This window comes from Manis javanica, chromosome 11, assembly GCF_040802235.1.
Source record: "Manis javanica isolate MJ-LG chromosome 11, MJ_LKY, whole genome shotgun sequence".
NCBI classification, from domain to species: Eukaryota; Metazoa; Chordata; class Mammalia; order Pholidota; family Manidae; genus Manis; species Manis javanica.
The window spans coordinates 85706799-85721148 of NC_133166.1; the positions used below are offsets into that span (position 1 = coordinate 85706799).

A 14350-nucleotide genomic window follows, 5' to 3' on the forward strand; every position below is an offset into this window, starting at 1 on the left:
TTTAGAGTTGTAAGCCCCCAGCTGCCCTCATCCATTGCCTGCCAATAAACCCAGTGCCAGCTGTGAGGTAGTGTGGCTGCAGCCAAGGTCGGCAGGTGGGTGTAGCCAAGCTGAACAGAAGCTGAGTTTCTGGGGCTACCTGCCTGGTGTAGCCACAGGAAGAAAGATGTGTATTCCACCTTGGTGTGGGTCCTAGTGCTATAGAGTTACTACCTGTGAAGTGACAATGGTGAATGTGTCTCAGCTGTCAAAAGTCAACAGAACACAAAAGCAGATAAAAGAACATGTTAATAAATACATACTGGCACTCGCCGTGGGTCAGGCTGTGAGCTGGGTGTTCCTTGGAGTATAGGGTCTAGACTCTGCCAGCTGTCTCAATTCAAATCCTGGCTCTGCACCCTCACAGTTGTTTAACTTTAGGCAAGTTACTTAGTTTGTGAGGCCCTCAGTCCCTTCATCAGTAAAATGGGATAATAACAAGCCCTACCTCATGGTGTTGTGATGAGAACACAAAATAAGCTAATATGCATTAGAAGTACTAAGAGTAGTATCTGGTACACAGTATCCAAAACAGATGATGATGATGATGATGATATAATTATGGTGGCATCTCTACACCTCAGATTGCCGCATGCCCACTCTATTGAACAAGTAAACTGTGGAATCATGGTTTCTCTGCCTCTGAGATGGGCCTGGAACAAGTGCGGTCATTTTCTGCACCCACTAGACCTACTCCCCATAGCCAACAGGAAAAGGTTGGGTTACGTCCACCTATGCAGTAACTTGACAGGAAGGCTCTGGACAAACAGGTACTGTGGTACCTAGTGAGGTCCATCTGCTTGTCTCCCTAAGGATTTAGAATGAGGGGACAAGCAGGAAATCTGGAAGCTACAGGAACAAAGTTGGAAACACCGTGAAGCCGAGAGAAGTCAGAAGGGGTCGTAAGTGAGGTGACTTGATGAGAAAATGGATAGTACAAATATATAAAAACATCAAAAGGGAGAAGATTTACAGAGTTGACTGGACAAAGGAGCCCATGGTCAACAGGGACAATGGGCACAGGTGCACACGAGCCCAGGCACACACTCCTGAGGCTGGGCTCGCGGGATGACGTGCACCCAGCACAACCATCCAGTTCCTCTGTGGAATTCTGCTTTGTGAAGTTGTTTTTTTTTTTAATCAGAAGATTCCTTTCTCCCTTAACTCCATTACAGGGAAGGCCTGAGTGGATTGCTCTGTAAAACTAAAAAGCCTTAAAAGTGGATGTACCCATTTCACAGATGAGATGATAATGAAGCTGCCAGAAAAGTCAGCAGATGACCTCAAGTGCAAGCTAGGATTTGAAGCCACCTTTTGACTCTAACTCCAGTGTTTCTTCCCACTACACTCTAGCTTCCACTCTACAGGAATATGGGAAGGCAGGAAGCATAACAGATTAGCTGAGCAACTGCAATGGCTAACAGACTCATATGTATCTGTCTGTGCCCAGTGCATCTTGGCAAGAAATGCATAGCCACACTGTAGTGCCAGGGGTGTGGGTGGGGGTGTGGAGAGGTTTGCAAGCCAACCCCCCTTTGGCACTTGGGATGGCCCCCAAGTGGACACTGGGATCTCCAGGCTTTTGCACATCAATCCGTCAGACATCCCAAGAGCAAAGACCTTTTGGGTTTTTTTTAGGGGTCTTGCTGATTGTGTTAGGCACTGCCCACCATTTTCCTAATGGGAGGCCCAGTCCACAATGATGGCTTTGGTAAGCAGGCCGGATGGCCAGAGAGTCAGTCCAGCCCCATGATGGATGGCTTGAACTACTAGAAAGGTTCCCTGAACTGAATCAGGACTTGTCTTTTGTCCCTCCCCATTTATGACTGTAATTCTGTTCTTAGTGTTTACCTAAGACACGTCTGAACCCCTCCATTTGTTCTTAAAGAGCAGAGGGATTGCCCTGATAAACTAGGGCATCCTCAGTTGAACTAAACAAATATCAATTGATAATAAAGATGCAAAAGTGGCCTTGACTAATGAATTAGCTAATGAATTTTTGTAACTAATTTGCTGAAGGCAAAACATGTTGCCAGAAAAAGTATCTCGCGCACTTGCTGGTGTCCACAGACACTGAATGATGATGGACTTGGTAGTGCAGAGCAATGACCAGGCTTGGAACTGCTCTTGCCTGCCCTAGAAGTAGCGGAGCTTTAGGAATGAAATGAAGACAGCTCTGGTCACGATAACACAATACTTAGGCAGCTCTGCACTGAACTTGAAGAGGGACGAACCAGTAAGTCAAGGATGATAAAGGAAGGGTCGGTCCTCAGGCACAAAGCTGCCTGCAGTCCTGGAAACGCAGCCCTAGGTGTGATCTGTGGGCTTGGTACTAGCTGACCCCGTAGTGTTACCCTCCCAGAAGAAACTGCCCCGGCATGCCCATTCTCCTGCCTGGACTCTGGGATTCTACAAGAGCACCTGTGGTCAGTTTCATCCCTGAACCTTGTTCTCTACATTTTTTTGCCCAAAAGAAAACTCTGTGTCCTGGGCTCACCTGGGCCCCCAGAAGCAAGGATCCTGAGGACACCTGAGGAGCCAGCAATCGAAAGCCACAGGACCTGCAGACACTGGCCACTGGGCTAGTTGCCCTGAGCAGCCCTCGCCTTCGTGGATGGGTTCTAGTCACAAGATACTGATGGGGGAAGACAAATACTCAAGATTATTTTTTCCCACAATTGTGAAGTGTGCCTAAGAAGGGTGAACTACAAAAGGTATCATGTACCAGTGGCAGTTATCTCTATTTCAAAAAAAAAAAATTACACACACATACACACACATCAAAGCAAAGCATTTTTGAAAGGCTACGTGCTGTGAAAAATGTACTTAACCAACCTATATACATATAGGAAGTCTATTAACATTGTCATCTTTAATTACAAAAGTGAAATATAGATGATACATTAAAATTCTATTATGCACCATTAAATTCTTTGGCACACTTTTAAGAAGAAAAATGCAGATCATATGGTAAATTAGCAAAAGTACAATATGGAAATTTAAATCCACACAGGCTGACTATCTAATCTAAATTCATAGTAAAACCTGATCCTCTATGGAGTAAACAATTTGCTTATAACTGAAGAATTCCTTGATTCTGGTTTAAACCTGCATCAATTTTCATTTGATGAATTTCCTTTCACTTACTCAAGAGTTTGCAGAAGTATAACCTTGTGGACTTTTGTAGTTTTAAAAGTCAATTATCTTCCAAAATTCGAAATCTCTTCAGCCAAGTTTGGATTGCGCAGGAGGTTAATATACATTGTTTGACCCTCAAAGCAATAATATAAGATTTCAGGAAGGGACGTAGTACCTCTTTGGGAAAAAATAATTCACAAATTTTAGGATGTGATTGAAAAATAAGAAAAGCAAAAGGGTTTTCAAAGTTTCAAATTGCCAGGTTGCCAGCTGGTATTGGTTTTCTGCAGGCCCATGATTTTGCTGATGGTATATTTATCTTGGGCACAGTGTAAGAGAGGACTTACCAATTCTCATTCATAGAGTGTCACAGGGATACAAAAAAAGGTTTTCCTTTGCATTTCATTCTCTCATTACTTATATTTTGGGTTTAAAGCAAAAGATAGTAAATGCAAAATATAAAAATAAACAGTGCTCCCTGCGTTGAAGCAATATGGATGAGAAAAATGTAAACACAAAATGAGAGAAATGTCAACTTGAAGGTTTTCAAAGAACCATTAATTCCCTCAGCACATATTGGAAATATTTAGGCTTATCAGTTAAGCTTTTAAATATACATTTTCTTAACAAGAGAGAAAAAGGCTGGTTGTATTCATGTTTTCATAATCACCTTAACTTTTCTCTTTTTTGAATCATGCTATTTAGATCCAAACTGAAAACTGCATCAATATTGATCATTACAGCTAATGACTAACAGCCCCGCTATTGTTATTTCATAACTAACAGGCGTTGGGTAATAAGATTTCATTTAAGTGCATTTCACTGCCCAACACACTGTTGCTAGTTGAAGGAATTTGCCGTCTTCTGACATTTATAACGCTGGTATTCCAGATACCGCAAATGGCTGCCGACTTTACCTCCACAGAATGTGGTATAAAGAGGATAATATGAAGTCTACCAATCCCTGAGTTTCTTAAGAAGAAGCCATCAGAGATTCCAGGAACGGCACCTTCAAATGAGATACCCTCAGGCTTGATTTTTAAGCTGAAGGCAGTTACACAACTTCAGCCTTTGAATCTGTTTCTAGCCTGGAATGTTAAGGACAGGAGAGGCAGTGTGGCACGGAATGGGAATGGAGTATGCGGAGAAGGCAGGCAGGGCTGCAGGAGACGCCACTGACTTGACGTCTTGGTTGAGGACGGGAGGAAGGGGCCACATCTTCACTCTGGAGTCCTGTTCCCTTGCAGAAGTCAAAAGCTCTCCTGAATTTTTCATGGAGATGTGACCCTATCCACATCCAAGAGTTCAATCCAGAAACAAATATAAGACTTGCGCACCTTCACCCTTCACACATGCCCTTTCAGCCTTTGCCCCTCCAGCTTAGTTGAAGTAACATAGAATAAAGTAACATAAAGTGGAAGAATAATCTCTTCCGTTTAATTTGTAAAACAGAGCAACCTTGTTGATCTGCCTTGGGTGACCAGGAGCATATGAAGGGAAGATCTCAGGGGCAGCTTCAAGACTAACTTTTTCCTCTGTCCATTTCATCGTCCACTGTCCATTAATTCCTGCCCAAGGGGGCCTCAAAAAAAAAAGCACTAGTAATGCACAGCTTTTCATAGGGGTTCTTATATTTTAAGGGCACAATCTATTTCCTCCAATCCTTTGGCATCCTTGGTCAGCACACTTCTATGTTCAATGACATCCACCCCCAAAACGTGTGTACAGCCCCCCACCCTGCCACCACACACGCACACGTGCTTCTCTGGAGAACTTATGGGAGCACCTCATTCTGAGGATAGAAGGTGAGCTCCGTGCTGCACTGAAGATAAGACATAGTCATCAGGGCAAGCTTTAGACTGGCTCTCCACAGATCCTCACCCTCTCCCCCAGCTCCCATTAGACACACCCTTGGATGCATTTCCTGTCTGAGCCCCTTGAAGTCAGGGTCTTTCAGACACAGTCACACCCAACTTAGTTCTTGGGATTCTCTGTACAGTTTTCTTCACCCTGAACATGTCTTTGGTGTGCCAAAGACTAGTTCTTTGAAATGATCTTGGACAAGAAGAAACAAAACAAAACAAAAACTGTCCACGATAATGACTGCTTCCCACATTGACGGGAGGCTGTGGGTAGCTGGTGGGATGTCCACCATGGTGCCCTTCTTTTGAGTCACATCATATTATAAATGTGAAGACAATGTGGTCTCTACATCTTGCACAACAGTCAACACCCGGGCTGACTCGGCTGATCTGCCTAATATCACCACTCCCTGGAAACTACAAGTTATATTGAAGAAGACAACCTTCCCTAAGAGAGGAGACGTTGGTCTTTGATTAAAGATGTGTAAGTATAACTCCCACGCTATAAACCTCAATTACTATGTAAATGCGAGACAGAGCAGTTTCATTTACCTGTCTGCCTTCTGGTATCGCTGGACCTTGAGGTTTACTATCTGCTCTCCAATGGCTCTTTTCTTGACTATACAGTTTAAATAAAGTAGCTTGTGTGTAAGCAGGGAATCTAGCAAGCCAGTTATTCGTGGGGATGCAGGTTAAGGAAGCAATGGAAGGGCTTACATTCTGAGATTTTATGAGATATTTTATGGGGAGATTTCCAAGGCCAAATATTTGGATAATGGAAATTTTTATATATCTAAAATGTGCTCAGTGTTTTCCCAGCTTGACACACAAAATGAAGCAGCATTCAGTGGTGGTACCAGAGTAATAGATGAATTAAAGTGTAGACCAACATCTAAATTGGTTCTCCATTGAGTTTCCAAACAGTGAAATAGCCCATGCCCTCCACAGGAGCAGATGATACATTGGTTTTACCAAGACATAAAATACCACCAAGTGAGACAGGTATTTTCTATCTCCACTGGGAAATTCACTCATTTATTCCACAAATATTGCTCTAAGTGCTCAGGATACATAAGTGAACAAGATACCACTGAACAAAACCCCTGCCTGCCATTGCAGCATGTACTTCCTCATGAAATTCCCAAACACAAGTTCCTAGAGGTTTAGGAGGAATCTTCCAATTCTCCTGAGGCCTCAAATTTCTGAATAGGAGAAGAGATGCTGACAGTGAAATTTATGAGCTGGGCTAGTGGAAGGGGCAAATATCTCTTGGCATGTCCTTTATCATAAAAGGAGAGGAGGCCAGGATGCTGACTTTCTCCTGGCTGGAATAGGGAGCTTGGTAGCAGCAAGCAGCTTGGCAATTCAGTCATTTGGCAAACACTTACGGAGCAGCTACCATAAGATATTCTGATCTATTCTGAATAATTCCTTTCTAAGACAATCCATGGTACCCATCTGACATTGTCTCTGGTTTCTAAAAGCTACTCCATGTCTAGGCATGTTCCTAGAGAGAAGAGTTGGGCAATGGTGCTATAGAAATAATTGCAAGTTTTACTTAGAGCACAGGGGAGACATTTCCCATAAATGGGGCATTTACTTATTAGCATGACCACTCATCACTATGGAGTTGGTTCTGAGAGAGCTATACCTTTGCACCAAGACTCTTAATGTCAAGGTGACATTAAGCCATGGCCTTAGCTGCTCTTACCATGACTGAGATGTGCAGGATCCTCAGCTCCTCTTCTGCTGACTCATGCTGGGGTTCTTCGGTTGGTTCTTGTCCAGGGAGACTTGGGGCACCATCTTGGTGATGGATGTGAAAAAGCAGCGTGCCATTCTCCAGCCACTGCTGTCTCCAGCGCACCAGAGGGATGTCCTCTGTGTTCCCTGAGATCTCTAGAGGACAGACACCAAGGGCACAGGTCAGAATTCCAACTGCACCAGTCCAAACTCTCTTATTCACCTTCTTCCTAGACATGGGTACCAATCAGCCAGTGTCACCTAAAGACAACAACGGATTCCAACTTGGGTTACATCAGGCTTATGACTGCTCCAAATCTCAAGGAAAGGAAAAGATACCAAGAGAAAGAGAATTGTCCCCCACAATTCTTTGCACTATAATCTAGTGAGCCAGGATCTCACCCATTGAGAAAAACACTAAGGTGAAAATTCAAGTTCTTCCCCATATTTCTATGATCAATAGTATCTTTTACCCAGCACAGTTTGAATACCCTGATAACCCCTCGAGGTAAATACAAGGTTGTTTGCCTCGTGTAAATTTGAAAATCTCAGTCCCCTAGCAATTACTCCTAGACATGAGTGAATCTACCAAGGAGAGCGTTGGTAATTACTGTGCAGAGAACTGGCACTTATGGAACAGTCCTGGGAGTTTACTGCAGAGCATCTCGGGCTGGCAGATTATTTCTAAAATCACAGTTATTGCTGCCTAGTCCACTAGAGATGTTTGATACTTGCTATGGCTGATAATGTTTTAATTCCCTTTAATTGTTGTCTTCACTTTTGCAGAGCAGAGGTGGTGTGAGTGGAGAGGATGGTGAAGCAGTGGGCCCTTATCACAGGCACAAGCACTCACCTGCTCTCAGGTCTCTAGATCAAGGCCCTGGACTGTCATCAACAACTAAAAACAAAATACCAGAAACCTCTATGCACTTCACACTGTAGGTGCTAAGCTATATGTCCCTCTTGCGAATATTTCTAAACAACCCCATCTCAAAGCTTTGAGACATCCCACAAGAGAGACCTGATCAAGCCGGCCTTTCTTAAACTTCATTTGGTCTCGACATCATTTTTACCTTAACAACTATTATCATCCTAGGAAATGAATATTCTGCTGAATACACTTTGGCAAAGCATTGCTTTATAATATTTCTTTTTTTTTTTAAGGCATGGCTTCTTCTCTCAAAATTTATCACCTTTAACCAAAAAAATACTAATAATAACAATTCTATAGACATAAAAAAGATTTAATAAGACACATTCAGAATAGTAGTCTCATCAAGTACTACACCATAAAGAAGAAAGCAATTTAAAATATTTATGGAGTTTATAAATATCTTTTTAGTATTTGTGGGAGGGTATAAATGATATTCTTTCTTCATTTATTTATATATTTATTCATTAATTTATTTAACAGACAAATATTGGGCAAGTATTATTCACCAAGCACTAGGATAGTACTCTTAAAGAGGCCGTCAACAAGTTCTCCCAAAGCAACCTATGAGTGGCAAGTGTTATACCATATGCATAACTAAGTTTTAGGGGGACACAGAAGAATGAAAGCCTAATCTTGCCTGGGTAGACAGTAGAAGAGGGGCAGAAAGCAGCCTCCTCAGAAGATGATACTGATGTTGGACCTTGAATGGTGAATGGACTTCCATTTAGTGGGTAGAGAGGTGGGAAGAGGAGAATCAGGGAGGAGGAAGAATATCAACTGGTCCTCTCGGGGTAGGTCAGTGAGAAGGGTTTGTAGAGCCACAGGTCATCAGCCTGTCCCAACAAGACACCGATATGATTTTCTATCCTGTCCTACCATCCTACAGACCCAGCAGAAGAGGAAACTTGGGAGTGTGATGAAGGATGAGAGGGCAGCAAAGACAGGGTGATCAGAGCTCCCCTCCATCCCTAACCCCTCTCCCTAATAGCCCAGAGACCCAGACATCCCACTGGGATGGGAAACTCTGGGAGTCCATGCTCTGGGATGTGATGGGCACAGTATCCAGGAAGCTACAGAGGGCGGAGGGGGGAACGGAAGATCCCCTGTATCCGTATCTTGGTTTTCTGCAAGCACAGCTCCTACTCACTACTTAAGTGAGTCAGTGGACATGGGCTTCCAGGGTTCACCTTTCCTCTTCCAGATTCCCAGGTCAAGAGAAGCCCTTGGGTGTGCCTCCCAGGATGCCCACTGAGCCCAGCAGCAGCCCTGGACGCTTTACTGCAAGCGCTCCAATCACACCCCCTGCCCAGGCTCACCCTTTCTAACCACTCATCAAGGCTTCCCATAAAGCATCAGGAAGATTGCTCCGGGGAAACTCCCCCTCCTCCCACAGGGCCCTCACCTGCCGTCGCAGTAATAACCAAACACATTCTTCTCACCAAGACATAAAAATCACAAGCAGTAACGGCTCCTAATAGGGCACCTAATGGCATAATTAAATCACCCAGAGCAACACGCTTCCAGTCTCCTACCCACACCGGCTCTGACCCAGCCTGGGATTTATTCCACAAGCACTGGGTGCCACTTCAGCCCTTCCGGTAGCTCTCAGAAGGAATCTAGCACCTCATACGCCTAAAGCTCTTAAACCAGATTCTTATTTTCTAGGAGAGCTTCATCAAGTAGGTCAGACTTATTGCCTCTGCTTTAACTGTGGAAACAAATACCTGGACAAGGTCACCCCAGCCTGACACAGAACAGGGAATAAGATGGACGGACTTCTATCAGATCCCCTCACCCACAACACACACATCAGAGGACATGACCTTTGAACATGCAGAGAGGAAACACCAGAGTAGAAAGTTCATATGGTCTTTTAGGAGTTTTGGTGCTGCACTATTTTAATTTTTTACACAAGGTCTTAGGATTCCATGACTTCTTATAAAATTGAGATGTAATTCACATGCCCTAAAATCCACCCTTTCGAAGTGTATGGTTCCATTTTCAGGATATTCACCACCATCATCACTCTAATTCCAGACCACTTTCATCAGCTGCCAAAGAAACCTATACCCGTCGGCAGTCTAAGACCTGTTTTGAGGAAGCTGTGCTGTTCCAGGGTTCTAGGAATGATGGTACCAAGGGAAGGACAGGAGCAGCTGGGCCCTTGACAAAATGCTCCCACAGGAGGTGGACTGAGAACACAGAATCTCTGGCCTCAGCTTCCAGGCCAGACCCCCGAACCTCACTGTGGGTTATTCATGCCCGTCCCTCTGGACAGTGTGGTATCCTGATTCTGCCCAGACCAGGCTCAGCACAGAGGGTGAAGGAAGGAGGGCACCAGGCCTGCCAGTGAAGGTGACTGTCATTTTTTAGATTCAAGAAATCATAGGATAGCTTCTTCATCAGCTTTGTTTCCTCTCCTGGCAGAATCTGACATGGGAGAGCTAGAATCCTAAACCAGGTACTTACTTACTTATGCTATATCTGGCCTGGGTCAACCAGTGAAAAACTGCACAGGGTAGAGTAAATGCAAATTTTATCATGATGAGGCTGAGAGCAGAGCTTGGAACATCAATGTAATCACGTTGGTCTGGACGTCAGCAGAATATCTCAGGAAGAGGAAATTCTCAGAAACTGCTTGATCAATGCAAGCCTGCCCTGACACCCAAAAGGAGCAAATACGGAGGCGATGAAATAGTTGCTCTGGTCCGAGGCCTTCTGGGCTCCAGATGAGGCTCAGACTGAGCCTTCACTTAGTGTTTGATTAAAGCAAGCACACAGGAGCTGACACAGTCAACCGAAGATGCCACAGGTCGGGTGAGCACCACAGGCATCGCCACCCTGTGGCCCGAGACCTCCTGTACGGTAAGGCTGCCTTAAGGTCCAGCATGCCCCTTCTTCCCTGCCACAAACTTCCCATCTCCCAAGTTGCGTAACTGCCTGGAAACAAGGGTGCCATTTACTCCCGGTACACCACCAAGATTTTGCAGCGCGCTGTCTGTGCCCTATTCAGCGAACTGGGGCACGTGGCCCCTGCTCACAAGGAGCTTTTGATCTAATCAGAAACTGAAGATGTGGCCATGCAGAAGTACTCTAAATGGCAATAGCATGCTGAGTGACAGGGTGGAATTTGGCTGGGCATGAAAACCCATGGGAGGGGAGAAAATGGGGAGAAATGTTGGGAGGCAATTCCAGATGAAGAGAGCATCATGTACAAAAGAACAGCTGGCTGATGTGCGTTCGCAGGACGGCAGGAGGTCTGGCTACCCTGCAGGGTGAGGCTAGGGAGAGGAGGGGTGGAGGGTGGAGGCTAAAAACGCAGATTGATGTCAACTGTGAAAGCTACCAATGCCAGCTGGAGAAGTTCAAAGCTAACGGAAAGTCACCTATGGTTTTATTAACCAGAACAGCCAAGAGAGCCACGGTTTAGAAAGATTAAGAATGCAGAAAGAGAGTAGAAGACAGATGGGACTCCATCACAGTCTCACTGTGACTCTCATCCTATAGTTTGCAGGGACCAGAATACTGAACTGGAGCTGAGAAGACCTAAGTCTCCAGTAACCTGGTATGAGATGCCTCGCTTTGAGTCTTCTCATCTGCGTAAGAAGGAGCTGCAAACATGAGTTTCAAGATCCTTTTGTAACTTCACATCCATGATTTTAAATCCAAAAGGGTGTGCTTCTCATGGCCACCTAGAGACAATCATTTCATTGTCCCAAGCAGGGGGGGACCAGTTTGGGATGATTTGATCAGAGCCTTCAGGAGCCAGGGCTTCTTCAGACAGGAACTCAGGCTGCTGAGAAAGGTTCTCATTCATGCTGATGCAGGTATGTGGTTTCTAAGAAAGAAACCTTGAAGCTTCTGCACCCATAGGCAACAAGGATTATGGGACTTTGGGCCAGGGAGAGTCATGCCAGAGAATAATCTGGGATGGGGAAAGGCAGAGAGATGGAGAGTGAGATGAAATCACTTTTCAATTAGTCCTTGTCATCGTTCTAATGTTAGCTTGTATGCGGGGAGCCTGTAGCACTATTTGTGGGGCTAGCTTAGGATACCAAACCTTGCTACATAAATGCATTTTCAGGGTGTTAAAACCTCTTCATACCACCCAAGTGTCTGGTCCTTTGTTAGGCATCCCTCATGCTGACAATCCCCACACTGAGCTGCTAAGACAACACACTGAGTCAGGACCAAAATTTCCCCAAGAGATAACATCATAGAGGACCAAATCCATGATGCCTTTTTTCAAAGAACTGGGCATTTTAAAGTCCAATGTGGATCTGAACCATGGCAATTCTCAATGATGCTTTAATTAACTAAAGGAATGAGAGTGGCTGAAAGCAGTCCTGGTATTCTGGACAAGGTGGGCTTTCAAGCTGAGTCCAGCCGGGTCATAATGAGGTTGCTCAGATGGTGAGGCCATGCCAGGAGGAAGAATTAATTTATCCATTCTTGGCCTCGTGTGGAGGGCACCTGATGAATTGACCCAGCTGTCCTTCAAGGTTGATGATAATACTCCCCGATGGCCATTACTATTAGAAGACCTTGCTTAGATCAGGATTTTCAAATTTGCTGTTAATCTTAGAACTCCTTCCTCTAAACCAAATCGAATAGGGCTTCTCAGGGATTCCCTGGGGCAGAGTTAGAAAGGAACTGGATCAACTGGAAGACAAATAAAATGCACTACCAAAGAATTCCCTGCTGTTAGGGAACTGGAAGGGGTAAGCTATGGGTTATCAATTTTGCTGGGTTGTTTTTGAATTCTATGAAGTGTAGTATTGTGAAAGCTTTATATTCTTTACAAAAGACTTTTGAGGAAAAGGGAACATCTCTAAAAACAGGATCTAGTCACCCCTCCCCACTATGCTGGCTCAGCTATCATTCTGTTTCCGTATGTGACGAAGATGAAGCTCAGATCTTTGGTAGTGATAAGCCAACTGTCCAACACTAAGAATAACAAACACATCTTGTCCATCAGTGACTATCATTAAGTTTACCAAAAGGCCAGTGATCAAATTCCTCTTTTTCTTCCATTCTTTTTTGCTTCCCTTCCCCCAACTCCCACCTCTGAAATTCTTTTCCAAGTTTCAGACTTGGAAAGATATTGATGGTAGGTCTAGCTCCCCACATGGTTTCATTATGGTCTTCCACCTGAGACTATTAACAGTGGCATTAACTTTCAACACCTTTGTTAGAAACTAATGTGCTTAAGTCAAGGGTTAATAACAGCACAGGATCACTAATTATCCTGAAGATCTTTACCCTGGTATCAATGTGACCCGTCTTTAATGTCTCTGGAATGGCAGCCTCTGAAGACCCCAACTTGTTCCATAGACATAATGACAGCAGCACATTAATGTCCTGGCCATCTGTGAAGGAGGATGAGGGACAGATGAAACACAAACAAGGATGCGAAAAGACAGGACAAAGTCAAGAGAAGTGAGCAAAGGAGACCAACCAGAGAAATGACATTCCTTGGGCTAAGCTGGCTCTTGCACCACCAGGCCCATCTGGCATGGAGTTCTGAAGGGATACAATCCCACATTCCAGAGTGAGCACCACACAAAATAAGGTGCCCTGCTGGGTCTGAAATCAACCAGGACAGATGCCAGGAGCACCAATGATTAGCTTGGAGTTTATGCCTATATAGGCCTGACTGCATGAACAACAATGCAAGACAGCAGAGCCAGGAAATTCTTTTGTGAAGATGTTCAGAGTCCCACTGAATGGAGAGAACGGAACTCTCACTAGGGCTTCCTCTGTTCAATGCACTGTCTGCCTTATCATCTCGTGATTGCTCCTTTGCCTCCAAACAGGGCTGAGCAATGGCCACAGAGCCCTGTGAGCAAAAGCTCCGGAGCAAAATGGCTTAAAATTTCAAGAATCACTCACCTAACAGAAGTATAGGAGGTTCCTTTTTCAAGTAGCTAGAACATTCCTGACTTGCTGAGACTTGGAATAGAAACATCCACTTGGAACAAAGAGAAGAATAATTGAATTTCTATTTCCTCTGCTCGGTGACATTTGCTCTCAAAATTAAAAACAAGAGTGCCTTAAAGCATTAGTGATCCAGTGATGAGAAATGGATCAGCAGGTTAGGGAGCCCTGGACAGGGACCTGGAGAATGAGGCTGCTCTAATCTCCCTGGAGCTCACTTTTCTCATCTTGAGATGTGGGACTAGGTCTCTAAGGACTCCCCAGCTCTAATCACGGTATTCAGTCACACAAAACCACACGTGACACCTGGCTCTTGTTAGACAACAAGTCAGATACAGGCTGAGTATATTTTTTGCATGCCAACTGGATAAAGTTGGGACTATTTCAAATCAGACTCTCCTCGTGGAGTCTGGAATGCTACAAGCTCAGCCCAACCTGTCAACTTACAAAATAAAGATTGGCTGCACTGAAACTCATGATAGTGACCTATGAACACTACAATCAGCGGTCCCCAGGAAGAAAGAATCATCCATATATTGATGCCTCTAAATGGCTTCCAATGAGTTATTTACCTTTTATGTTTATGCAGACAGGTCTAAAAACAAAACTTCACCCAATCTCTCTCTCTTGTGGCCCTACTGAGATCCCTTTAGAGAGCTATATTCTAAAAATCAGAAATGTTAACTTCCATTAAAGC

At 44.4% G+C, this 14350-nt stretch overlaps 1 protein-coding gene across 5 annotated transcripts in view; it reads right to left on the reverse strand.

Annotated features, from left to right (window-relative positions):
* Positions 1–14350, reverse strand: part of ASTN1 (astrotactin 1) — a 287020-nt gene that overhangs the window by 184593 nt on the left and 88077 nt on the right. For all 5 annotated transcript variants that reach the window (XM_073216801.1, XM_073216800.1, XM_073216799.1 and 2 more), the window contains exon 2: positions 6751–6938. In XM_073216801.1, the coding sequence (XP_073072902.1) occupies positions 6751–6938 (188 nt within the window). The remainder of the gene's footprint in view (positions 1–6750; positions 6939–14350) is intronic.